The 26,590-nt window shown below is 36.8% G+C and overlaps 6 protein-coding genes across 7 annotated transcripts; 4 read left to right on the plus strand and 2 right to left on the minus strand.

The window, feature by feature from the left end:
* Positions 1-29: 29 nt before the first annotated feature.
* On the minus strand, positions 30-4,507 carry LOC103337914 (P-loop containing nucleoside triphosphate hydrolases superfamily protein). The gene is given in 13 exon segments (XM_008241085.3): positions 30-556; positions 1,069-1,219; positions 1,652-1,774; positions 2,247-2,337; positions 2,415-2,609; positions 2,808-2,950; positions 2,952-3,041; positions 3,120-3,200; positions 3,397-3,493; positions 3,693-3,784; positions 3,880-4,001; positions 4,090-4,228; positions 4,316-4,507. Coding segments are annotated over 13 exon segments (1,737 nt in total). The 5' UTR covers positions 4,397-4,507; the 3' UTR covers positions 30-224.
* Positions 4,508-4,882: 375 nt separating this feature from the next.
* Positions 4,883-9,784, minus strand: LOC103337903 (importin subunit alpha-9). The gene is made up of 11 exons (XM_008241077.3): positions 9,600-9,784; positions 8,953-9,172; positions 8,585-8,738; positions 8,125-8,227; positions 7,666-7,850; positions 7,244-7,323; positions 6,970-7,120; positions 6,181-6,262; positions 6,001-6,059; positions 5,607-5,921; positions 4,883-5,330 (listed from the first exon to the last, which is right to left on the minus strand). Exons 1-11 carry the CDS (start codon positions 9,652-9,654, stop codon positions 5,166-5,168), a joined length of 1,569 nt encoding a protein of 522 aa, XP_008239299.2. The 5' UTR covers positions 9,655-9,784; the 3' UTR covers positions 4,883-5,165.
* A 1,341-nt stretch (positions 9,785-11,125) lies between these two features.
* Positions 11,126-14,347, plus strand: LPPGAMMA (Phosphatidic acid phosphatase (PAP2) family protein). Its single transcript, XM_008241066.2, has 2 exons — positions 11,126-12,093; positions 14,047-14,347. Exon 1 carries the CDS (start codon positions 11,406-11,408, stop codon positions 12,072-12,074), a length of 669 nt encoding a protein of 222 aa, XP_008239288.1. The 5' UTR covers positions 11,126-11,405; the 3' UTR covers positions 12,075-12,093; positions 14,047-14,347.
* Positions 14,348-15,377: 1,030 nt separating this feature from the next.
* LOC103338051 (POLAR LOCALIZATION DURING ASYMMETRIC DIVISION AND protein) lies at positions 15,378-18,742 on the plus strand. Its single transcript, XM_089043850.1, has 4 exons — positions 15,378-15,959; positions 17,021-17,481; positions 17,953-18,193; positions 18,312-18,742. Exons 1-4 carry the CDS (start codon positions 15,509-15,511, stop codon positions 18,419-18,421), a joined length of 1,263 nt encoding a protein of 420 aa, XP_088899976.1. The 5' UTR covers positions 15,378-15,508; the 3' UTR covers positions 18,422-18,742.
* A 1,220-nt stretch (positions 18,743-19,962) lies between these two features.
* Positions 19,963-21,385, plus strand: LOC103337883 (protamine P1 family protein). Its single transcript, XM_008241056.3, has one exon. It carries the CDS (start codon positions 20,175-20,177, stop codon positions 21,165-21,167), a length of 993 nt encoding a protein of 330 aa, XP_008239278.2. The 5' UTR covers positions 19,963-20,174; the 3' UTR covers positions 21,168-21,385.
* A 3,366-nt stretch (positions 21,386-24,751) lies between these two features.
* On the plus strand, positions 24,752-25,747 carry LOC103337865 (uncharacterized). 2 transcript variants are annotated; one of them, XM_008241046.3, is made up of 3 exons: positions 24,752-24,985; positions 25,093-25,265; positions 25,421-25,747. In XM_008241046.3, exons 1-3 carry the CDS (start codon positions 24,862-24,864, stop codon positions 25,439-25,441), a joined length of 318 nt encoding a protein of 105 aa, XP_008239268.2. In that variant the 5' UTR covers positions 24,752-24,861; the 3' UTR covers positions 25,442-25,747. The 2 variants fall into 2 exon arrangements, with proteins under 2 accessions (XP_008239268.2, XP_008239260.2); XM_008241038.3 differs by having other exon boundaries at positions 24,776-24,985; positions 25,090-25,265.
* Positions 25,748-26,590: the final 843 nt, after the last annotated feature.

The following is a 26,590-nucleotide window of genomic DNA, read 5'->3' on the forward strand; positions in this document are numbered from 1 at the left end:
TCTAATAGTTTGCAACTATTAGTGGACCCTTTTGTTTAATGGATCAATTTTGTTTGCAACTTCAATTTGTAAATAAAAATCGTTATGGACATTATCATCCGTAACAGTATCCCAAACTCTCCAATAGCCAATAACAAATATGATCATCCGTTTTGCCAATGAAATTCATCTATAACAAAAGGTTGCCTCGAAGTCAAAAAATGCAAATCTGGTTTACAAGAAATCTATGTTTTGGAACTGTCGACTAAAGATAACTCCCTAGCTCCGACAATTGCTCTATTCTTGCTCATCTTTCTTTTCTTTTTTTTGTTGGTAGATTCTTGCTCATCTTTCTTTTTTTTGTTGGTAGATTCTTGCTCATCTTTCGGTTGAGTCGATATTGATTCTCTTCCGGGACGGTGCTTTTTCCACTTCTGTTTGCGCAAGGCCATGGCCCAAGACGGAACCTCACAACCTGATGCGGACATCACATTAGCTATATTCCGTAAATATGGAATATCTGCCTCTGTGTAGAAAGTAATAGCTTCTCCACTCCTCCCTGCTCTTCCACATCGACCTTCATGGAAAATTACAAACTCAGATTCAATGACCCCATAAATTATTTCCCCAAAAACCAAATCAACTAGTTTATTCAATAACATGAAGTAGCCTAGCACTACTTCTGTGGGGGAAAAAGTGTAATATGACCAAGTAACTACGTAAATCATTTAAAATAAAAGAGTAGTTGCAAAACATAGGCAACAGATATTCATGCATAAATTTCAGAGTTAAATAGTAAAAAAGAGAAATGCTTCAATTTGATTAATAAACTCTGCAAATGATGTACTGATGGTATAATCAACCAAAAAAAATCGAATCAAACAAACCCCAAAACCTATATCATATTTGTTATACGGGTTTTTAAACTAATTATCAACTAAATTTTCTCCCAATACGTTCCAGAAAGTATTCATGATATTAATTTTCTATAAATTTCTTGTCTAAAATAAATTATTTATCATTATAAGCTTAACATTTCCCAAATTTATGTACATAGGTTACATTCGATGGGATAAAGGAGAGACATACCAATCCTGTGAATGTAAGCAGCAGCAGAATCTGGAAAGTCATAATTAATCACACAGTTGACACCTTTGAAATCCATACCGCGAGCAATAACATCAGTGGCAATTAAAACCCATGTTTTTCCAGCTCTGAAGTCATCAACAGCATTTTCTCGCTGCATTCCATTCAAGAATTAGCATAAAGGAGATGGAAATTACTGTTCAAGTATATAGAAATACTATAGTATATTAACGTGGGCTAATGATATACAGTTATAAATGACTAAACATTACATGGGCCCAAGTACTAGTAATGGAATTGGAATTCAAACGCAACAAGAACATGTAAGAAACACAACGTCAAAATTCAAGTTCTTTCTTAATTCCACACAAACCTCACCAGGGCACACAGATATCTAGGTCCAGCCTTTTACATGAGGCCAGAAAAACAAGTGCTTAATCAGGTTTGACCATCAGTTAATAATTTTCTTTCATTTATTATACACTTATGTTGAGTGGAATGGTATGCAAATTATAACAGGGGCCGACATAAGTAATCCATATTAGGGTTAAGGCTGGTCATCTGAAAACAGATGGTATAGAATTACCTGTGTTTGCGACAAATCAGAATGTATGGCACTAACTCTTATGTTCTCAAACAACAGTTCTCCATAGAGTTCCTTAGCTCGCTCCTTGCTTTGTACAAATATCAACACTGGTGGATTCAGACTCTACTAACAAGATAAAACAATAACAAGAAATTGGTCAACAGATTGAATTGATACAACTGAAAGTCAGGAAGTGTTATACTAACAAAAGATATATGCCTACTACATATATATAGCATGCTAAGGAAACTTAGATAATTGGTGCACGCATAGTAACTAATATTTGGCTAAATCTTGCAAAAAATTCCTAGTTTGGACATTCCACTAGAGCCCATAGCATTTTTAAAAATTGCCTCTCTTATACTCCATTATCAATTGTGTATTCCAGGGCAGGACCTACATCAGATAATGGCCTTATTTAAATAACACAAGGTACACAATTGTACGAAGTACCCTTTAAAATACTATTTGATACACAATGAGGACTTGTAAAAAAACTGTATTTCATATCATCAATAGGTCCTCTATTTGCTACTTAGAAAAGGTTGTGAATATAACCAAGCTTTCTCAATAGCACAAACAAATAAAAGCATACCTCTGCAAAGCTTTGACGAAGTGCTAAAAGTTTCCCTTCTTCACTTCCAGCAAAAACCAGTTTTTGCTTGATAGTCTTAGAAGCAGTATTTCTGTATGAAACGTACAAAGAAATATGTAAGTCAATGGAACCACTCAAAGATTTTCAACAATATAAAGTCGAACTTACTTCCTGCCAATGATAACTCGAACAGCATCATGCATTATAGTGCGTGCAAGCTCTTCAACGAAATCAGGTAAGGTAGCACTAAACAAGGATCGTATTATTGAAGGGTTTGAACATGCTTTGACCACAGAATCAATCTGCTTTAACAAGCCAAGCTCAAATAACTTATCAGACTCATCCAACACCAGATACTCAACCCTGCACAACATATAAAAAACTCATGAGGAAAAAAAACAATGCATCCATGGTTTTTGAGATTAACTAGTCTTGTCATTCATTTCAAATTCATTTGCTCATTTTGGCACCAAAATCATTAATTGTACACATTGATTTCTTGTTTCTACCAGCCTCTTTGAGTTTGTATGAACAAAATAAGAATAAATTCATCAAACGCACCTGCTTAAATCAACCTTTTTTTTCCGGATAGCCAACCGTAAACGAAGTGGAGTAGAAATGAGTATATCACAAGGTCTTTTTGAAAAATCAGAATTTCTTGCAAGCTCTTTAGTCATTAACTTGATGTAGAATTTATTTCCTTGTTGCCATCTTTTTGCACTCTCTGGTTGTCTGATCAGCTAATTCACGTGTAGGGCAGAGAATAACAGCTCGGATGCCATCCTTAGATGCATGCTGGTTATATGGAAAACTTTCATCAGAGAAACTAAGGCATCAACATTTTGCAGAAACAGTTGAATGCACGAGCAATACCTTAAGTTTCATAAGCATGGGGCAAACAAAAGCAAGGGTTTTTCCAGATCCTGTTGGAGCACAAGCAAAGCATTCCCGGCCCTAATAGAAAATGATGACAAAACTGCTATCAGTGCAGACAATAATTATTATAAAAACATCTTTTAAAACCAGATGTCAACTCATGCTGAAGTTCTGCTGAAACTAAAGCCTTCATAATCAACTGGTGATTTCTTTTAAAAAAACAACGAAGTAAAATCCACAACAGCAGCGGATAGCATAAAATAAGAGACCATACAGATAAGAGGACTGGAATAGCCTGCCTTTGGATTGGTGTTGGTTCTTTAAATCCAAGTTCAGCCAAATTGCGAAGTAAATATGACTCACATCCATATCTGTAAATAATCAAGACTAATTCTCATTTCCAGTCATATTGGTTAGTAGATCAACAACTAAAAACAAGAAAGGGTATTCAGCATTCACAACAACAAATCATCTACACAAGAATTCTCTGATGTTGAGCTCAAAAAATGGTACAATATATGCATGGCATACTTAAAACTACAAAAAGAAAAAGAAAAAAGACAAGAATACCTTGAGCTTAATTCCGAAAAATTCTCAAGCGGCGAAGGGATGTTATTCCCGGACACATGAATGTTATGATCCTTTCTCAATAATGAATCACGCTGAATCATGAAGAAAAGGAAAAAACCATGAACTTTAATTTAAGAACACAAAGAAATTAGCAATCCGGAAGAAGATTGAGGGAGAGAACAAGAACCTCAAGTTGCTTATTTAACTTCTTTTTCTGCTCGGAGCGTTCAATGAGAGGTTTCTCTATCTCTTTCTTCGCTGCCTTAGCTGATTTTGAGGTCTTAAACACACTGATTCCCTCCACAGGCTCTATTTTCATCACAAAACCATACAAATCATAAGCACAAATCCTAGGGCTTCAATTGCATAAAAATTCAACACCAAAAGCGAAAATTACCGGAAACCTCCGCCTTCCGCTTCCTCTTCTTAACAGGCACCACGGGCTCCTCCTCTTCCTCCTCCTCCTGCTCTGCTTCAGGCTTTACAATTTCAAGGAAGCTCAAATCTTCTATCGTTTTCTCACTCTCTTTCTTCTTCTGAATCAAAATTGAAAATTCAAATTAACAAATGAGTAGAAAATAATAATACAAATACTTTTGTTTTCTAGAAGAGAAGAATCGGACCTGGAATCTGGAGAAATCGACGGCGAATTTCTTCCGGTTGAAGCTGACGCCGGCGAACAAAAACGAAGTGCCTTCTTCCATGAGCTTTAGCCTCTTTGATTCGTTGTAGGTAGCAGGCGGCGAGTTGGCGACAGTGAAGCAAAGGCTCTGTTAGAATTTGCGGGTTTATGAGGAGTCGTTAAACCCTCGCTCTTCTCCGCCAGCGTCTTACTACTAAATCGTTACTTTTCGTAAATTACATGGACATCCTTTAACTTTGTAAAATTACCATGCTGGCCCAAATATTTACTTGAAATTGCATTAGCCTATTTTAAAATTTTCTTTCCTTCTTTTATTAGGGGAGAAAATAAATTCAAACTTTGAACATCTTTGAACACTAGAAAGAGAAATATCACTGGATTAATAACCATTTGAAGCTTGGTCCTAAGTATTCGCTCACATTCTTTGATGGGATTTTTTTTTTGAAGGAATGTGAAAATTCATAAACAGTTTCTAGAAGCTCCACTGACCATGGCTACGAGTCTATGGTCAGCACCATCAAAGACAAATTCAAGATCACAAGGGCGATTAACAATAGAAAATTATAATGATACATTTATAATTCCAACTTATACACATTGAATCCTTGTTTTGAAACTTGAGAGCAGAAAATGTTGAAATTATCAAAGGATAACTGGGGAGAAAAGTTGTGGAGAAAATTGAAATCCCTCTTATCAAAAGATAAAAGACAACAGAAATTTGAAACAAGAAAAAACAAGAAGCTTTGTATTCCTTTTTCTCGCATTTAACGAGAAACCACTTCATCATCAAAATTTTACATCACTTACAACATTACATCATCACTTTCTGCCTATTCATCAAGCCCATAGTCCTCCCCAAAGTACTCATCCACCAGACTATTTGCCATATTTCTCAAGTCTTCGTTTTCGTGGAACTGAAACCTTTCCATTGCTTCAATCCCATTCTCTTTCTCAACAAGCTTTGGGCCCTCACCATGTGGCATCCCTCTCAAAACCTGCATGAACAAGTAATTTAACAATTGTTATTTGTATTCACTTCTTTTTTTAAGATGAAGTACATTTACCATGGGTAAGTTGTCAATAACTTCTTTGGGAGCGGTAGACACTAATTTACGGTACAACACTATGACATACAACATTGAAATGAAAAGTAACCAATAAATCACCATTCAGTATTAATACAACCAATTTTCTGATGTACCATATTATATAAACTTGCCAACAAGTAAAAAGTATAATTCACCTCCAAATTTAAAAAGATGTCTCCTTACCAGTTCGGTGAATTGCAGTCCTAGTCTGGCAGCTTCAGTATCAGCAGAGTTAACCAAATCAATGAAACCAGGAAGGCATCCTCTACCAACAAGTGAAACCAGGTGCTCCAGAATCAGGTTTGGTTTTCCATCACCTTCTGTAGGTGAAATAGGAGCAACACAGAGGTTTCCTAGTACATATGCTACTTCCTTTCTTATATCAAATGGTGCTGTGGAAAGAAGGCGTAATAGCAATGGCACCGCCGCACTTGAATATATCAGCCGCTTGTGTTCTATAGAACCAGCCGCAATATTAGATAGCACCCAAGCTGCTTCCTACATTAATGGTTGAACTTTGAATAAGTACGAGTCATAATAAGATCCATCTCATAACATTAAAGACAAGCTGATATACCTTCTTCAGGACCCGGTGCTCACTGTTCAAACATTTCACCAGGACTTCTATGATGTTTCCTGAAAATGTCATCATTATACATAAGTGAATGGTCTTATTTTTTCTATTAAAAAAAGGTCTTAAATAAATATGTGATCAGAATTAAATTCCCCAGCAAAGAAGCAGGGGTAGTTCACTGGCCTGTGACTTCATGCCCAGGAACAATGACAGCATGGGTTGTCTGTGAATCACCAGCTATAAGATTGCCCAAACTTCTTAGCACCTAGATGGAAACCATTTGTCAGTACAATCCATTTACTAGAAAATATTAAAACATCTTAAAACCATGTACCCAAAAAAATTATACAATGCCATGTTCTCATGAATGGATGAACCCAAGATTGTAGATCATACATTATTGATGCCATACCTTACAGTAAGATGAACTCTTAAGGTATGAGACATGGTAACTAAAAGCACATAGTTGTAAAGAGTTCAACAATGGAACCATGCCATACTTCTCTATACTCCCTTGGCAATTCCGCATTAAGAGAGATATAAGTACACAAAAAACAATGAACAATTAGAGACATTGACCTTGATTCTTGAGCGCCCATTTTTTATAATCTATTACCAGGATAAAATAAGGCAGCATCTTAGAGGTCAAGAAACACATAGAATTTTCTTCTGCGTTAGGGCAGGGTAAGGGACAATGGGTACTTCATAGACAATTTGCATATGGTACACAATTTCCAAAGCAAGGGGGGATGGGGGAAAATTTCTGCATATCGGAACAAGTACAGCCATACAGATAAGAAATAAGAAGCAGCGAATGAATAACTTGGACTCTTACAGCAATTACTCAAATATAACATTAAAAATGCAAATCATTTAACCTACAATATGATACAAATAGTTGCTCCACAGCCATTATCTCAAGAAAGAGAAGGTCAAAACAGAGCTTATCTATTCAATTATATTCCACCTTACCGGAATAAGCAACTGCAAACTATTGGATGTTGCCAATCTTTCCACAAGCAGTTGAAGGACATCACTCTTCACTAGCATACTGGTAGCAAGATTTGAAAGGGCTGATAGATACACAACCACCCATGCTACTTCAGTTGCTAATTCATCATCTCTGAATATAAGAGGAGCTTATCAGTAGTACACTAGTCATAAGCAGGGAAGGTGATCCAAAAGTTAAATAGCAACAAATCATGATGACCAGAATTAACTAATATATATAAAGTGATGAAATTACGCTTTTCTCAAATGCAGAATAATTGCATCCAATACCCCGTCAACTCTAATGAGCTCTGCTGCAGCCTTTGGATTGGGTCCCTGCATTTTTAGCAAACAGATATTATATTGTAAGTTGTACTTGAAATTTGAAAGACTTTGCACCTAGAACTTCACCTGGCCATCCATCCACTCACTCACACATAATATGTAAGTCCACAGTGATTGTGATACGTTATTAAGAACTAACAAAAAATACAGTGAAAAATAAAATGAAAAACACACACTAACGGTGGGAAACAAGTGACCCTGAATGTCACACTAATTTGAAGATAAGAATCAGGCAAGTGGGAAAACAAGCCATTGGAAATCGAAAGAGTGTGACTTGTGAAGAACATGTGCATGTGTGTTATAAAATTGTTCATGAGGTGAATGGTTTTGAACCTTGATTAGGTTTGAGAGTGCCCAAGCAGCTGTTCTCATGGTTGAACCCTTGTCTGGAAGCATCATTCGGGCAAGAAGTGGTAAGGCACCTTGAGAAAGCAAAATATTTCTCAGCTCTTCTCCTTCACCAGCAACGTTTCCCAAAGCCCACGCACACTGCTCAGCAACCGGCAATGAACTCTTTTCTGCAAAAGAAGCGCAACTATAGATGCAATATCAAAAGCAGCCATCTGATAAAAAACAGCTTAAACTTGTGAGCTAAGTATCACATGTCATGATCTCAACTTTGAAGTGCTGCTTCAAAGATTAAGTGGTACCTTACAATCACCTAAGCAAATATCAGACTATGGATGGCAAGCATAGCCAAAAATTTCAGTATAACCTATCAACAACGATAAGAAAATTAAATAGGAGAGATTAATTGTTTATTGGTATCTCGGGCACAAGGCCATTACAAACCTCCAAGACGAGCAACAAGCAATGGCAAAGCAGGCAACAAGGTTTTCGTTTCCTCAGGTTTCCCTGCCGCTATGTTTGTAAGGCACCAAGCTGCCTCAAGCAACTGCATCAAATCAAGCAAAGTTGAAACAGTCATAATATATCCTCAATTCTTCCTTAAGACTTTACTAATTCCAAATGATTGCTGCAAACATGCTCCGGAAGATGTGATATACTTTAGTGCACAAACTCCATAGTGTATCTTATAGGTTTTAAGAAACCAATGGAGTACATTGCAAGATTAACCAGAACTTCTGAAGCCTTCTGTATAACTAGAACCTAACAGAAAATAAAATCGAAATTCTTTCTGTCTCTTTCATTCTTAGCAAACTTCCAAACAAGCACTACTTATCAGCACTTTATGCTGAGAATAATATTCCCATACTAAGAAGAAACAATAAAATCAACTGAGTGGCTGGACCTGTTCATCTGGAGAGCCAAATGAAAGACATTGCACTAGTAAAGGTATTGCTCCAGCTACAAGAGCAGCTTCAACAGGAGGGAATTCTGATCTTGACAGTAAGCGTCTGAGCTCACGAAGGGCACTCACCTTCTTTTGCAATGCACCTTTCCCCCTACAAATTAAACAAAATGGTGTTAAATGGGCTTGAAGAAACCGTCAAAGAAGATCATGCTCACATAATCCAACATCCATAGAGTTTTAATGAGTGGATCCAAATTTCCATAACACAAAATAGAGCCTCATATTCCTCTAAAATTCTCGGGAGGTTGTCACCCTTTTCATTTTATATCCCACAATATTCATGTACAGAAATTAGATTCACGTACTGATATGCAACTGCAGACTTCAACTCTTCCACTGCTGAAGAAGTTTGAGCCTCCAAGATCGATTGCTCTTCATCAATCATCATTTCACTGTTGGAGGGAACATCAGGATCACCACTAGTCCCCACTCTGCACAAGCGCTTCGCACGCACCAGCGATTCTCTTCTTTCCTTTCCTATTGTAATTGCTTGCTGCCGCCTTCGCTGTCCCGCAACATTCGCAACTATATACCATATAATCAGCACTTTGCAACATAGCTCAATACAGCTCCAACAGTATTTATAACGCATCAAAATTTGTCTGTTAGGTCTCCTATTATCTAATTCTTAAGTGGTTTAGGACGCCTAAAGAACAGAACCCCAATAAAACTAATGCCTTTGTCTTCTTATTTAACATTGAATTGCTTCCTAGTCTGCTTGGACGACGAGAAAATTCTTTATTTGGTTACTCATAAACCATAACCAACACTCCACTCAACTGCCCCAATTCCAAATATGACTTACATAAACCGAACCCATAAATCACAGAGACCTAATACAAGCATAAAACATAAAGTCCAAGAATTTTTCTTCTCCTAGTTATTTCCCTAATTTTCTCAGCAACCCAAGAGAGGGTTTACAGCAATTAAAGTAATGCGATGAAGAACGCACCTGAAGACTTGACAGGTTCCCTTCTGTGAGGAGGAGCTATATTATCATCAGCCATTATAGAGAGAGAGAGAGAGAGAGAGAGAGAGAGAGAGAGCGTCGAATTTAGCTGAAGACTTCGAGCTAATGTAGGAGGAGGGTTTTGAATGTGAAGAAACAGAGATTTAGGAGGTAATGAGGTGCGCCGCGCGGTGAGGCTGATGTGGATGTTCTACCTATTCAAAAGTGTTCATATTTTAACCCACAAAATATTTCTCACAAAAATAAATGAAATGACTAATGTTTCATTTCAAATTTGACCAAAAATAAGACAACCCTTGCTTCTGGTTAGGGTGTTATTTTGTTGCAATTGAAGAGAATGTTGTTGAGATGATGCTCTATAAAAAGTGCACTTCTCATCTAGAGACGAATTTGCAAATACAATTGATGCATACAAGTATACAATTTTCAGTATGACCATTCGACGTATCTGGCCATTTGAATTGATTTAAAACTCACTAATTTCCATGGTGAATAATATGCTAGATGAACACAATATGTATTTTTGTAATTAATTTGGTATAGACTTTAAAATATGCTTCGTTAGGATGAGGTGCGGATGATGTTGTTGGCTATAAGGTGTGGTTGATGAGCCTACAATAGAAAAAAAGAAAAAAAAAGAAAAACAATTGCTAATTATATTTATCTTGTAATGCCATGTGAAGAGAGTGGACTTTAGAAAAGACCAAATGAGAGAGAAAATTTTTAAACGAAGCAAAAATGGATAAAATTACCCTAATTTATTTTTGGAAGGAATCCTTTATGGCCCGTCTGGTAACGTTTTCGGAGAATGTTTTCTTAGAATATTTTCAGAGAATGAAAACAAGAAAAAGAATTTTCATTTTCAGGAAATGAAAATGCGTCTGGTAGATTAATTAAAAAACATCTTCAGAAAACAAAACAATGAAAACTTGTTTGGTAGTACAATTTGAAATAATAATATGTAAGTTATTTTTATGAAAACGTTTACCATGAGAATGAAAACAACTTTTTTTTGTTTTCTACAAGTACACATGAACTTGTTTTCATTTGATGAAAACATTCCCAGTGTTTTCTATTTTTGAGTCACCGAACGTGTTTTTGCCTTATTCTTGTTTCGAAAATAAAACAACCCCTTAAAATGATACTGAACGGGGCCTTATATTTGCATGTTTTTGGTTTGAAAGTTGATAAGTTTTTTTTTAAAAAAAAAAGTTTTGGCTTTTTCCAAAAGTAAAATTTTGTGTGTGACTAAAATCTAAATTTACTAATTATATATAACTGATAATAGAACAATAATTACTCCGGTCGTCGAGCCGTTGTGAAATAATGAGGCCCTAAAGTTTTGAGGAAATTTTGATGGGCTGGGCCTAAGGCTTAACCACAAAGCCCTAATCCATTACGGGCCTCTCCAGTTTCCACTCTCTTTCCTCGGTCCACGAGTGGTGGCGGTTCTTTTCCCGACCGTTTTCAAAAGCAAAAGATAAAAAAGTTACGAGCGTCAACGGTTTATCGAGAATCAAACAATCCACATCAAAATCCATCGTCTTCACCAATTCTCCGCCACCACCATACCTACTCAATTCCCATCCAATTTCTCAACTCTCTCACATCCCCTGAGCTCAGATTTTACTCAATTCCCATCTCAAATCCCTTTCCTTTCTCTTAAAATTTGCACTCCTTCACAACTCAGATCCGATCAAACACCTTTTCTCAATCACTCTTCCCAGAAACTTGGATTCCATTTCTACCCAAAACCTAGAATTCTGTGCCTCTTTTGGGTTCTCCGACATGGCTTTGCCATCACACAAAGCTGTGACATTGACCCACGTGAGGTACCAGAGGGGTGACAAACTGGGTTACTTCCTGGCATGGATTTCTCTGGTCCCAGTCTTCATAAGCCTCGGTGGGTTCGTCTCTCACTTCATCTTCCGCCGCGAGCTCCAAGGCATGTTCTTCGCTCTGGGCCTCATAATTTCTCAGTTCGTCAACGAGTTCATCAAGACATCGGTCCAGCAAGCTCGGCCCGAGACCTGCGCTCTGCTTGAGATGTGTGATTCGCATGGATGGCCTTCGAGCCACTCTCAGTACATGTTCTTCTTTGCTGTCTACTTCACCCTCATGACGTATAAAGGGATTGGGCTCTGGCATACGAAGAACAAGTTTGCTGTTATTTTTTTGCCTTGGGCTTTGGCTTTGCTCACTATGTATTCGCGGGTGTATTTGGGTTACCACACTGTGGCTCAGGTGCTTGCTGGTTCTGCTTTGGGAGTTTTTCTTGGGGCTCTGTGGTTTTGGGTTGTGAATTCTGTGCTTTACTCTTACTTTCCGGCTATAGAAGAGAGCTGGTTTGGGAGAGCGTTTTACATCAAGGACACTTCTCATATACCCAATGTGTTGAAGTTCGAGTATGACAATGCCAGGGATGCTAGGAACAAACTGGCTGCCAAGAGTAACTGATTGATGAAAACTCATCTAGGTATGTGGAATATGAACATGTCTTTGGGTTTTAAATTCCTGAATTGTGCAACTGAAAATTGTGTTGTGATTTTCACCAACAAACAAATTGTGTTATTGGTTCGACCTTGGGCTTCAATTCAAGATGTAATTATATGTAATATCTTTGTATAGAAATTGTTATAGCAATCCTAGTGCATGCAGAACCTCAATGGTTATAAAGATAAGCTTCACAGAATACCTCTTTTGATATTAGATTTATCTTACTGCATTACATTGTATATTTTTTTGTGATTCATAACCCTTTAGCTTCAGAGGGGGTCTAGCAGCAAAGATGACCTGTAGTGTGTGTATATATATATATATATATATATATATATATACCGCACTGATTTTATGACAATCTTGGTAAGTGATAGAGCATTTCGTATGCTTTTTGATTGTTGAGGGTAAATGATGTAGCACCAACTAGACAGTTATCAGGACAAGAATCAAAGAGAACAAGAGGTTTGAAAGAAAAGGTAGAGGAACTGAAAAAGATGAATTAAGGAGAAATGCAAGTTAAATTTTAATTTTCTACAAGAAAAATGTAAATTTAATTCATTAACAAGTTTGCATAACCTGAAATAGAATAACCTAGCTATAGAGGCCACTGCAATTTGGATAAACATTTATAAATTAATCTAAGATAATCACTAAGGAAATACCTACAATAAAAACAGAAAACTTCATCAAATGATCCAACTTATTGTATCTTCTATATTGAGAAGTACCATAACTGAAATGACTTTACAGTAAGGGGGTCACTAAACATAGATTGTGGAATTAGTTTTTTTTTTTTTGTTTTGGTCAAAGATTGTAGAATTAGTTGGGGACTAAGATATCAGGTGAAGGCAAGATGGACCTACACCTCCTGTACAATGCTGCTAGGCCTTTCTCAGCATGCAAAGCCTTTTTATATTCCCATCTATGACCTTTTTTGCAGGCTTATTTAGAGATTGAAATTGTTACCAGTAGTTGATTTATAAGTTAGTATGCATTATTTTCATGGTATTAGTTTTATTATTTTCTTTCTTGTTGTCCTCTGTATTTTGGGGTTTTTTTCTTTGTTTTTGTGGAATATGGTTCACTTGATCATGACTTGTGATCATAGTGATAATTGTGATTCAAGAAGGATGTTCAACATAGTTTGTATGCTGAAATGGATCTTCACCCGTTCTCATGCTATCTTCTCAAATATAATGGTGATTCTTTAGTTGAAGTGTTGAAAGTGTAAGTGTTTAAAGATTGGTTCCCAACAATTTAGCAGAATAGATAAAGAATTTTTTATTAGGGTTTAGGATAAGAGTGCTGAAAGTTATGTTCCATAATCCATTAAGTAATTGCATTTTGTTTGAAATGGTGAAATGTGGTAGTGTGCCCATTTGTTCATATTATTATTTAGGTGTTTAATAAGTCTGCTGAGCTGAATGCGGCAAGTCAAGAAAGATTAGTATTAGAAACGGATGATTTTGTGACAAGTTAGTGTAGTATCAAGGACCTAATTGAGGAATTTTAGTAATTTGCTTTGTTCATCTTCTATGGGGTGAAACCGTGGGAACAGAAATCCAAGTTGAATATACTGTAGGCTTTTTAGATAATGATAATGGCCTATGAGTTGAAGACACTGAGGCTATTTGTTCATCTACTATATTATGAGTTGAGTTCTAAGAAATATATAATGGCATATCTTAAATAATTACATATATGACATATGATTATTGGGTCTCCTATGCAGTTGATTTGAAAGTTTAAACTTGCTTGTGTCATGGATGACTAAGCAATTATTTATATCTCCTTGAGATCCTTTGACAATGTTATTCATGTTGAGAACATTAAATATGTTGTTTGCTCTGTGTGGGTGTGTCTATGTTTGGTTAAATATTTTGGTATTCACATATAACATTAAGCGCTTTTCTTTTCCTTTTCTCTCCAGGTAAGTTGCTCAAGATCTCCGTCCTGGCTACTGCGTGTATCAACGAGATGATTAAATATTTATCATTCGGTTTGCATCACTTGATTCAGAAAATAATTGTACTAGAAGTCAGTTGGATGGATCGCTTGGATTTCAGATTGCTCCAGTATTAGAAAAAAGAGAGCATGTTGTGATATCTGAAGTTCTACCGTGTTGCAACACTGTTATAGATTGAGAAACTTTAGTTACTGTTAGTGGACAATTTTTAACATGTTTGTTCATCACACACATGAAATAGAAGTTGCATAAATTGTTTTCCCAATTGCATGGTTCATGAATTTGTGAATGCATTATCGTTCTCTAAGCCTCAGAATCTAGTTGCTTTACAGTTCTCTTGTGCTCGACTCCAATGCAGCTACAATTTTAGCATCCATTGATTATTTTGTTTTTCACATGTGAAAGTTTTTCCTATGAGAGACATTGACGGAAATGCCTTTGAACTAGGGTGCATGTGATACATTGGACGAAATTTTTACATAAACCAAAAGTGGCTCGTTAATGAGGGATAAGGAGGCCATCATGTCAAAAGAATCATGTGATCGTTTGGTGCTTTGACTGGTATTCTTGGGCTTCCTTTTTTTTAGTACAAAAGTAAATTACAACGAGATTTTGTGATGGACTTTTAGATTTCGAGTATCATATAAAACTTTACAAATTACAAAATTAGGAAAAATGTGAAGTCCAAATGGTTGGTTGAGGTTGAGAATGACTCAAATCTGCTGTAAAATAGTCTCTCGATAAATATGGTGGAAATTTCGAAGATGAACTTGTCCGTCAAGATAACTAATGTCCTGCAAAATTGACAAAATTAGTTGCGGAGTAGAAATTCCTTTATTAACAAGAGAGTTGAGAATGTCCTTCAATAATTAGATTTGTATACCCGAAACATAATGTCGAAGAAATTCCAAATTAAGATTTTTATATTAGTCCCAACTCTTAGAGAGGGAACTCGTTCTCTCTCATATGTGACACAATTGTGTAATTTAGCTAGTAGTCTAAATTTCACAGAGAAAACTTGTCAAATATTAAAAATAGAAAGAAAAAATATATACCGTCAAAATAAATTTACTAAATTAAGACCAAAATTTCACTGTACGGCACCACTGAGGACTATATTGAAATTTGAATAGACCGGATAAAGATTCAAAATTTCCAAAAACAGGGATCCAATTAAATATTCCCAATCGGACAGCCCGTGAAAGCGGGAAGCACGTGGAGTGCCAAAACTACCCCCGCCTCGTCTCCACGTGGTGGTAGGTGACCAGTGTGCGACTGGTAAATTGGTAAATAACTCTTGGACTTGCAGAGAAAGAGAGGCTTCACTTCTTCAGTTCCAGTGAGCAACACACTGAAGAGCGAAGAGCCTCCTCTTTCAAAAAGTTTCTAGCTTGTTTTTGCTTTGCCTTCTTCTTCTTCTTCTTCAATGTGGCAAGCGGTTTTTGCGGCAGCAGTAGCAGCCTCCACCGGGCTGCTTGCCAAAAATCACATCTTCAACTTCAAACCCGCCACCGATTCTTCCGATCCCACCGCCGATCACAATGCGGAGCCTCACCCAAACACTAACCCTAATCTCTCCATCGCTTCCGCATTTCAGTCTGAGCTGCCTCCCTGGGAGATCAGCGACTGCGAGGAGCAACCAGAAGGGACGATCTTTAGGTTTTCCAGCGAGGGTCGGGGCGAGAGTGGGACCCGGTTTCGCTTGAGGAAGGGGACCCGGTCGAAGAAGAAGAAAGGGGTTGGTGTTGAGGCTGAGAGATCTAATGGTGCTGAACAGAGGAGGACTGCTAGGAAAGTTGGTGTTTGCTTGAAGAAGAGGAAGACTGGGAAGAATGTAGCTGCTGCCAATGCCAAATGTGGATCGTCTTCTTCCGCAGGTTAGTTTTTCAATTGTCCCTCTCTCGTTTCGTTTCTGTTTGGCTGCTGAGATTATCGTATGAGGGAAAGGGAAAAAGGATTTTACTGTTGAACATAAAAATGATCAATCTTTATGATCCTGATTGCTGAATCATGTAAATTTGGTCGGAAACTTATATCTAATTAGGCCTTCAAGAGCTAAATTATTGGTCGCATTATATTCCCAATTAAATTTAACATTTCAACATCATTGTCCACCACGATGTAGGGCCGAGGTTCTTGGTATTTTTAAGTTCAATTTTTTAAATATTGAAAAGCTTTACTTTACAACACATATCATGAGCCATGACCCAGCATTTGAAAAAGTAGAATATTCTGGACGAGTATATAAACTCTTGCAAGTATAGAATATCTTTGCTAAGCCTTGAATCTTTCATTTGACATCTTATTGCTTTTGAAAAGGATTTGGTGGACCCTGATAGGTTTTTTGCTTTGGCACAGACCCTATTTAATTAAACATATCCAATTCTCTCTTGTGGTGATATTCTAGTTAAGTATAGGGCTATGGTCTTGCAGGCTATATTTTGTAACATGTTAGTCTTTCCTACAAAAATACGGTGATGCTGGTTGTATGTTATGTGCAATACTGTTTGTTATGTTCAGAAAAGCATATTGAACAAGTTCCAGTAGGTTGAGTTCTGCAGGCAGGCAGTCTTGTATGAATTGGTACTGATGGTGCTAAGTGGTTCCGAAAGGATAAAGAAGAATGTTGTATTAACAGATGATTCTTTAAGAAGAAGTGAATTCCATATTCAATTGATTAAGTGCTGAGCATAATTGTCAAGAGATCTTTAAAGTTGATCTTGAAATTCTAACAGAAATCTAAACGTGCATTTGATCTTAGTTACTGCAACTTTAACCCGTCAGCATTTTTGTAGTAGTCTTCTAGAAGATTTTCCATGGGCTCGAACCTGTGTGGATTTTGTTCGCTTGTTTTAATTTTAGTGTCATGATTCACAAACATACTATTTCTGATGCTGGGAATTTAACATTTCAATTTAATCTTGTATATACTCTTCAGATACCTCCTTATTTAATTGGGGACTTAATGTTGGGATCATGTACATGATGTCTGCTGGAAAAGCTGAGATCAATAAGCTGAACACAGCCATGGATGAGACTGCAAGAATTGTACATGAATTAAAATCAGAGCTTCATAAAAGAAAATCACCACAAAAGCTGCAAGCTTCAGGTTCTGCTAGTGAAGACAGTATGAACGATCAGACAACTAGTTACAAGCTTACTCATCCAGGCCTAAACAAGTCAAGTTCAGAAAACAGAGGCCCCAATGATATGAGAATTTCCAGTTTTCCTGTATCTGATGGCGAATGTGCAAGTAGTGTTCTTACGGAGGAGCAGGAGCCAGAGCCAGAAGTTATGGACATGGATCAATTGGAAGCAGAACTTGAGTCTGAACTTCAAAAACTTCCATGGTGCATCACGGAAGCTCCTCGCCAAGAGGGATTGAGTAATCTGGGTGAGGTCAGTCTTTTAACATCATTATAGTCTCCTTGAATAGGTTGATTTACCTTGAAGAGGTGTGCCATTATGCTGTTGCTATAATCTACAGCTAACACTTACCGATCATATGTCGCATGCTATTTAGTAGTGTTTTTAAAATGCCCTTACTTAATAAAGGATGCTGAACCAACAACTTTATCCTAGTTATTTACCAAGTAGAAACAACTTTATCCTAGTTGGATTGCAAAATCTTCAAATGTACAATTTCCACTAAGATTTTAAGTACCACCCTTGATGTACCAAAACTGTGTTATATACCTTACTCTCTTTATCGTAACCTGATCACTATGAGATGTATGGATTGTGATTTTGTTTGTTTCTTTGGCGCAAAATGAAATGGCAAATGCTACTGTAAATGCCTAAATGGTGAAATTCATGTTATGCCTGCCTCACTGACTTTTCCCTTCTAATAAAAATGCATTTCCATTTTAGGATATTGTCCCTGAGCTAGAGGGACAGGGTGTTGATACTCAGCAGTTCCATGGAGTATTGCCAGCTCAACTGGATCAGAAACTATGTCATGTGCTCATCGAACAGCAGGAAAGCCAAATTGTGGAGCTGGAATCTGAACTTCACTCAGCTCAATCAAAACTCCAAGAGAAAGAAACTGAACTTCAATCATTGAAGGACTGCGTTAGACGCCTGACCGAGTTATCTCTTTCAAATGTCTCAGGCAAGGCTTCATTATTTCCTTTTAAGACCCTTTTTCTTTAAACAATTTTTTTTACTCTATTTGGTTCTTTGGCAATGAGAATTTTCTCCAAGACTCTAACAGAAGCATTGTTTCCCAGATGATGAAACCGAGGCACGCAATGGACAAGAGCAAGCCACTGATTGGAATTACAACATGCAGAGATATGAGTCAACAAAACCAACGGTTGGGATGAAGAGACCTTATTGAGTCTGAATCCAATGCATGATGAAACTGCTTCATATACAAGTAAGAAGGTAACTTAGTAATTTACTGGTAGACCATTGTGGGATGGGGGATGCAGGCGGGCAGCAAACAAAAATGTCATGGGTGGGCCCCACCGATTCAGATCACAACAACCCTACATTTCCTGTGTGTACAGACATGCAAGTTATTACATCTTGTGGGCACCCTACATTTCCTATGTCAACAGTGTCAAAATTTGCAGCTGTTTTTCTTGCATTATGCAGTGCAGCCACATGTAATGTTAAATTCTGATATGGTTTATTTAAAAAAGCCTAATTGTCTAGAGCTCAACACTCTTTTTTCAGTCTTTACCAAGTGATCCTTAAAATCCCGTCTGACTTGCTTTCCCTGCCTGCTTCCTTTTTTGAGTGCCAGAAAAAGGAGTTCTGAAACCCAAGTTGACTTTTTGTTTTCTTGTTGGGGAAAGGATATCATTCAAATTTAGTAGCCCCCAGCAGCATTTCAAATTACCATATTGCACTGAGCAGACTGTAGGTTGGTGTGAAATGTGTAAGGGCAAATATGGGAAAGAAGTGTGAGACTCTCTAGTGCGATGGTGGTTGGGTGGTCTGGCTGTGCAGAGAGACAATTGAATTGATAGGAAAGTGGAGCCACTAAAGTGGCGTGTTGGAGAATTGGCTTTCCCTGTCCTATGAATGAACGATGAATTTTTGTGCACGTTTCGAGTGTCTCTCACAGAAAAAAGTAGAGTTGGGTGACGCCTTACCTCACAATAATTAAGCCCCTATGATTGTCAGGATGCATGTAGGTATAATTTTGACTTAATGACATCTCTTTCTGTTGTTTAAATTTAGAATAATTATTACGAGGTTTGACCAGTTGATTAGGGCAGTTAGTCTGTCTTTCCTTCATCTAAGTTTGATTTCTCTCCTTTTATGTAGATTAGGTTAAAAATACATTGAGTAAACACTTAAATTTGTCCAAAGTAGAAGCCAGTTGTTTGTGAATTGACCATTTCCATATTTTCATAAGGTGGAGCTGATGATGTATGTGTTTGTTTTTGTTTGTTAATTGGAAAGTCTTCATAGATGGAAATGTTTTCTGACCACCACAATCAAACCACATGTTCATACATGAATCCAATTGGATCTGAATGGTAAGAAAACATTGGGTTAGGCCTTTTATTGGTAGCTGATTAAGCAAGAGACTTTTTTGGTAGGTTATGATTTTTTTCCTTTGAAAACAGCGGGATTCCATCACCATTCAATCATAGCTTTGTTGAGTGAGAGACTTCGAGTGGACAACCTCTGAAAATATAATTCCATATATTTAAGATCCAGAAAGAAAAACCCAACTTTCATGAAGATCCAACGGCTCAGATTGCATGAAGATATACAGCACACATATCATCCACATGGGCACTGTATCACCTACGCTACAACAAAGTCCCAAAAACAACAGTTAAATATTGGAAAAACTGACCTCGAGAGCCAAACACAACCCTACAAAGCTACCCCCTTGAAAGATTGAAAAATCTTTACAGTCGATTCATCCATCCGTGCGAGGATAAAATACAAAATTCACACAGAAAAAACCCAGCAAAAAAAAAAAAAAAAAAAAGAAACAAAAAAGGAAGAAACAAAATTGAAGCTAAAACAGAGCTCCAGAGTCACCCATTTACAGAGCCTTCTTCCTCAATCTCAAAAGCTGAGCAAACCCCAACCCATCATTCAGATTATTCGGTTGGGTCAAAAAAATGAAGCTATCTGCAAAACCCATATCGAGTCCGGGTCGAACCGATAAGTTCCCGCCGCCATTAATGAGGTTTCTGAGGACCAATGTTGGGAGCAGAAGCAGAGGGCGGTTACGTTCGAGCCCAATGTTTGTGAGGAAAAAAAACACCCCCATTGAAACCCAAGAGCCCTCTTCTCCTAAAGTCACGTGCATGGGGCAGGTCCGAGTCCGACGATCCTCCAATCAAGGCGCGTCAAAACCTCTAAGAGCCCGGCGGACCGGAGTTCCGACCCTACGACGGTGTAAATGGATCCAAAACGCCCTGCTTTGCCGCCATTTTCCAGGGAAAATCAAGCCCAAGTCTTTTGGACCCGTTTGGCGTAAGTGGGTACCGTTTTTTCAAGTGGTTTTTTGCAGGAAAGGCGAAATTAAAGAGGACGACGCGCCAAAGATTGAGTCGAAATTTGGAGATGGAATTGAAGTTTCAGATGGGGAAGAAGAAGAAGAAGACCAAGAATATGAAAGAAAGGCCAAAGCTTTTGTTTCTTCTTCTTCTTCTTCACCACCAAAGAACGCTTTGCTATTAACTCGATGCAGATCTGCGCCGTACAGGTCTTCATCTTTGGCCAGTAGATTTTGGGGCTCACCTATAAGAGCTGAAGAAACAGAGGAAGAACAGAGCACAGAGACCCAAAACGGAGGAAATTGCACCGAGAACGAGAGACCCATATCAGAAAGAGAGTCCATTTCGGATCAAGAAGCGAAATTAGACTCAGAAAGTGAAGAAAAATTGAAATTTTTCATGGAATTGGAGAGTTCAATCAGAGAACGAATGGCCAAATCTGCAAGTATCGAAGATAAAGACGAGGACTTTGGAGGCTCTGCTCGACCTCTAATACTCACAAGGTGTAAATCAGAACCAGCAAGAACAGCAGAGAAGCTCGACCCGGAGCTGAGCTTCTGGAGAAAAAGAAGGTTGGGTATTGTTGATTCGTGCTCACCAAGTGTTTTGTGATTAATTAATTCAATTGTTAACTAGTCTCATTAGTTTTTTCTCTGTTCTCTAATTCTTTTTTAAATACTGCACATAGTTTCTGAACACAAATTTTTTTAGTGATTAAAACTTGAAAAGCTTGTATTTTCTCATCTGTGGCTGTACGGGGGAATCTCCATGGCTTTTTTCTCAGTCTTCCTTTGGTAATATAAAAAGGTTAATCTGGTCGCACAGTTGAAGCTGTAACAGTGAAAATCTGCTTTTGCTGTGTGTTTATTTTTGTTCATCTACTGAGACTCATAATCAACAACAACAGCAACAGCTCATGGTCGTGGGTAGCTTTATTTATTGCCGTCTTTGATGCCATTGAATATTGAACGCAGCTTGGGTCTCGGATTTCTCAAAAACGCTTTTCATTTCGGCCTTTGATTACCATTGGATACTCCTGACCTACTTTTTTCTATTTGATTAGCAGAAGCTATTGACTAAAATAGTAATTAACATAACCAGAAGGTGACCTAGTTGTTCATTTAATACATGCTGCTTGATGTTGTTGTGGTAATGGATTTGGGTTTGTTTGTTGAGTTTTATAATAAGATTAGTATAAAATTGAACTTCACAGTTGAAGAGCATTGTAAATTGGTTAATTGTGAAGTTTGTCTCGGATTCTTGGAATGTAGTTGAGTTATCTGGTGGTGGTCCTTGTTTCGCAAGCATGTGGGTGAAAGGATCTTTAAGACTTTTCAGTTTATGATACATGTTTAATTCTTTCGTGAAAGATACGTGACAAGTTCCAGTTGTAGGCTGTGAGGGTCCTCTTCATTTATTATTTCCAACCGGGTAAGGAAGAAAATCAATAGCTTATTATCGGATAAGACTTTAATAACTCAATATTATTGATGCACTGCGTTAGACTCTAATAAAAAGAACGTGTGTGCGAAACACATTTTTAATAGTGAACTTCACAATTTATGTGTGACACTCTCAATTCGGTTAAAGTATCAATCATATTCATATTTCTCGTAAAGTGCTTGGATCAATAATGTGTGCCTAATCAAAGTTCATCAAAACAATGTATGACTAATCAAAATTTCACAAATCGAGCCCTAAGTAATATAGAGGGCTTGAATGAGTATGTAGATTAATAAAGAGTGCTAGTTTCAATCATGAAGGTAACCATAACTTTAAATTTGGATGTTAATTAAGCCAAGTATAATAAGATGTCACATGAAGCAAGCAAAGATAAGAGCATTAGGTCTTGAAAGCAAAGTGTGAGTGTAAGATCAAGCTCGGTTGAAGTAGTGGCCGACATTTGACTAGGGTTATGAATTCAATCCAACAACTTAATCATGCCCACCAAGCCGTCCTAAATGTAACGTCTTGACATATTATATGCAGTACTACCACATTATTATGAATCCAATCATGAGATTGTGGCATTACAAAAGCTTTTTTGGTACTGAAAAGAATTGGTTCTGCCCCTTTGTACCATAAAAACGAAGAGGAAGTCGGTTTCATGTTTGGGCATGGGAGATCATAAGATACCAGTATTTATTGGCCTTATTCACCAAGACCCCAGATATGAGCAAGCCTCCTAAGAGAAATCTACAGTATCATTATATAATTTATATGTGCAGTCTGCAACTTCCAAATGTAATGTATTTTCAGATCATATATTGTAGTTGACTTGAGAGAACCCATCTATATGTTCGTTTCTTTCATCTTGTAGATAGAGGTTTGGTGTTTCAAGTAACGTCTTCTCCCAACTCTAACAAAACAAAATCCAATTTTCAATTTTTCTGGCCCATGGCTGGTACAAAATTTGAAACCCCGCCTCAAATAGACACTCAAAAACACACAAAGCAAACTTGAGGTGCATTTAGAAACCCCCTCAAATAGGAGAAACACTCTCTTGCAATAGCACTTAAAAAGCACAAAGCAAACTTCTAGAAGCATCCTACGGTCTCACATGTAACTCAACTAGTTCATTGGTGCCCAAGAAACATCCTAAAGTACAAAGGCTTGCCACTTTGGTGAACCCAACATCAAACGGGTCATTTCTACTCCTTAATCCATAGTTTTCAAAAAGGGGTAGGTTAGGATGTGACAAATCAAATTCAATATAATCGTAATTTTGGAAAGGTCTCAATTAAGATGTAGCATATATACGCGTATATCTTATGGTTATAGTATCTCCATTAACTCTCTTATGTTCTTCCAACCACCATTAACTCTCATCAAATCCGAATAACAATCAATTGATTTGGTGTAGTTAAGTCATAGACTTGGACCCAATTATGCAAAGTAAGATGGACGCCACAAATTAAAGTGCAAATCTCATGACTAAAAAAAGGGACACACACTATGATCTGAGAGAGAAGAAACACAAGAAGTATGAAATATACATTTGGTATCTTTATTTTTGAGAAACTTTGACAATACGAAGAATTGGTTATATAAACTTATATTATAGGTTAAGAGTGTTTCGATTTCTACTTACGTAACTTCATTTGCCTATTCTTTTTTTCTTTTTCTTTTTTATAAAAAAATTAGTTGCACAAAAGTTCAAATATATATATATATATATATGCCGTAAATTTGATTAAAGTTAAGAAAATAAAATAGTTGCGTTTGATAGCCAAGCATTTGAAGTTGTGACAAGTGTCATACGATTTGAATATTGAAGAAGACCCATCCCCCTCCAGCCATGATATGGATGTTGACATTGGACCCAACAAAACGCCAAGATATACAAAACCTAACTTTATTTATGAGCATGTGCTCTTCATAAATTAAACACTAATATTCTATTTTATTCATATCTATTTATATACACCACAAGTATCCAATATATTATTCTCTCGTATGCAAGTTAAGGGTAGTTTTTATTTTTTATTATTTATTATTTTTTTAAATCAAAAGAAAATTTCATTATTTTTTAAAATGAAGGCATAAACAACCAGTACAATGTTACGTAACAAGAGAGCAAAAAGAGTCGGTACAAGTTAAGGGTTGTCAATATAATTTTCCTTTTTTGCTATAAACTTTAGAAATTATCCATTCATTTACATATTTTTTGGAACCTATTTAGGCAACTAATTATTGATCATGAAAATGACTTGAGCTTCCTTTGACCAAATTATTTTTGTTTTCTTATTCATTGTGTCAAATATGAAAAGCAAAAATATTGTCTGCTAGCTGTGATGAGGTTGATTGGTTTGATCGACAAATGCTGCACCAAACCATTTCTCTAAGCTTCTTGCCATGAAAAAGAAACACAAATTATTTGAGAAATTATGTGCAAAAGGGTTTTTTTTTAAATTTACTTCCCATTTCCCAAATGAATTTTTAATGTAAGAAATTAAGAGAAACACGAAGTCCAGCCAATGGGGGGCTAAATGGGATGTCGACATTTCAATTATACACACATGGACTTGTCCCAAGAAAAAAATACAAATTAAAAACAAAAAACAAAAAAACACCAAATTAATATAAAATAAACTGAAAAAAGAAATTAAATTCTATGCATATGTGGTATGCCATTAATGTTTCCAACCCTACACATCCATATCGGCACCTCACAACTTATTGCTGTGTTGGGTGGTGATGGTTTCAATTGTGAAAAGCTGATAATTAAATACAAATTAATTTATAAATAAAATAAAATACTCATGCCTTGCTTCTTTCTTGAACCCTTTTTATATATAAATGTGAAATGATCATTTGGGTTATTACAGAGTCTGCTTTGAGCCTCGTTGCCATGAAAATGGAGCTCAAGAACTCTACAGTCCTCACTTTCCTTCTTCTCTTCTTGCTTGCCACACCTTGTTTTTCTAGAGGTTTGAAGTTCTGCCTTCATGATTTATATTCAAAGTTGATAATATGGCCATATTTAATTAAGTTGATTAATTTTTTTTGTTAATTTTGTTTTGTTGGGTTTTAGTAGGTGGATCAGATGTAGTGGGTACTGAGGTTTATGAGATTGATTATAGAGGTCCAGAGACCCACTCATCAATCCCACCACCTGATCACTCTCATGGGAAGCCTTTGATCCACAAAGAAAGTGCCATGGCAAGTCCTAAACCTAAGAGCTCTAGGGCTTCTAGCATGGGAAGAAAGGTAAGAAAATTACATGGATTGATTTGATTTTCTGGGGTTCAGCTGTTCTAGTGGAAAATTCCATTCAAAAGTTCTTGCTAATTTTAACTTGTATGATTAATTAGGCGTTTAATTACTTTTGCATTGATGTTTATGCTTGTAATTTTCTTTTGCAGGCCAAGCAAATGCATGGATGAAGATCTCTGGCAGTGAGAGTGATAATTTTGGTCAAAGTTTTTAGTACAGATATATCAATTAAGAACATGTTGAGATTGATCAATTAATATATAAATGATTGATTAGCAATCTTTAATTCATTGTATGTTTTAATTGCCTTGTGTAAATGAGGGCTGTGAGATCTTTTATGTTTGGATCAAAATCTATTGTAATTACCATTAGTGCTACTTTAATCAGGTTTAAGAATTAAAGAATGCAAATTGCAATAGGAAGAGTGTAATTTCTTCAAACTTTTATGTTATAAGAATAATGTTTAGCAGCTGCTATAATGATCTTAAACCTTTCTTCTTTTCCTCTATAATTTTATTTTTTTTGTTTTAAGAAAAAGTGATAATAGTTTATTAGATCAATTGAAAAAGTACAAAGAGAAAAGCACTTTCAGTAAGATGTAAGAAAAATGAAAACCCTAGCCGCTCTCTCCTTCTGTGAGTCCTAAAGGAAAATTCCATAGAGAGGGGAGGAGGAAGAAGCGTCATTGCCCATCCTCCCCCTCTTCTCTTCTCGTCTTTTCCTTTAAGGTTAGTGAATAATTCCACTGGGGCAGTTTGAATAAAAAGCCTCTTATGGTGGTTTCTTCTAAGCCATGACTAGATTGAAGTTCCCCATCATTCCTTTTCGTTTATGTTCTCAATCAAATCCTACTCCAAAAACCCGCTCCCTGACACTGCTTATGTTCTTTAAATTTGATTTTACATCGTCTTTCATGGAGGTTGCTGCAAATCACCCAATTGTTCTTTGGCAAAGTTATTGTTTTGGTTTATTTGTTTGCTCTTATGCGTAGGTAGATCGTTGAAAATTATATTTTCCCCAAATCTGTTAGGGATGCGGTGGTGGATGTGGCTGCGACTGCGCTTCTTCAGGTAGTGGTGGTAAGGTTTGTTTAGGCTCATGGATTGATTTAGGGTTTTGGTTATGTTGGGTTTGTGGGCTTTGTTTGAGTTGATGACTAATTGAGGTGATGTGAGCTAATAATTTTAGTGTGGCTTTTGTTCGCGGTAGTTTTGCTTTTAGCAAGTTAGTTTTTGCCCTTTTGGGATTGATATTTTAGATTTTTGTTGATGTCTTTGAATTTTATCGTTGAAGTTTATCTAATGAAGTTTCTATTTGTT

This window comes from Prunus mume, linkage group LG1 (genome assembly GCF_029339155.1).
Source record: "Prunus mume cultivar Tortuosa linkage group LG1, ASM2933915v1, whole genome shotgun sequence".
NCBI lineage: Eukaryota > Viridiplantae > Streptophyta > Magnoliopsida > Rosales > Rosaceae > Prunus > Prunus mume.

Bases quoted from the DNA above. Each gene is read 5' to 3' on its own strand.
- LOC103337903 (XM_008241077.3), bottom strand. From the start codon at position 9,654: ATGGCTGATGATAATATAGCTCCTCCTCACAGAAGGGAACCTGTCAAG. The intron at 9,173-9,599 runs GTGCGTTCTTCA...TATGGTATATAG, and splicing joins GGAACCTGTCAAGTCTTCAG to TTGCGAATGTTGCGGGACAG. The intron at 6,263-6,969 runs GTAAGGTGGAAT...GTTTCCATCTAG, and splicing joins GTTTGCAGTTGCTTATTCCG to GTGCTAAGAAGTTTGGGCAA.
- LPPGAMMA (XM_008241066.2), top strand. From the start codon at position 11,406: ATGGCTTTGCCATCACACAAAGCTGTGACATTGACCCACGTGAGGTAC.
- LOC103338051 (XM_089043850.1), top strand. From the start codon at position 15,509: ATGTGGCAAGCGGTTTTTGCGGCAGCAGTAGCAGCCTCCACCGGGCTG. The intron at 17,482-17,952 runs GTCAGTCTTTTA...TTTCCATTTTAG, and splicing joins GATTGAGTAATCTGGGTGAG to GATATTGTCCCTGAGCTAGA. The intron at 18,194-18,311 runs GCAAGGCTTCAT...ATTGTTTCCCAG, and splicing joins ATCTCTTTCAAATGTCTCAG to ATGATGAAACCGAGGCACGC.
- LOC103337883 (XM_008241056.3), top strand. From the start codon at position 20,175: ATGAAGCTATCTGCAAAACCCATATCGAGTCCGGGTCGAACCGATAAG.
- LOC103337865 (XM_008241038.3), top strand. From the start codon at position 24,862: ATGATCATTTGGGTTATTACAGAGTCTGCTTTGAGCCTCGTTGCCATG. The intron at 24,986-25,089 runs GTTTGAAGTTCT...GTTGGGTTTTAG, and splicing joins CACACCTTGTTTTTCTAGAG to TAGGTGGATCAGATGTAGTG. The intron at 25,266-25,420 runs GTAAGAAAATTA...TTTCTTTTGCAG, and splicing joins CTTCTAGCATGGGAAGAAAG to GCCAAGCAAATGCATGGATG.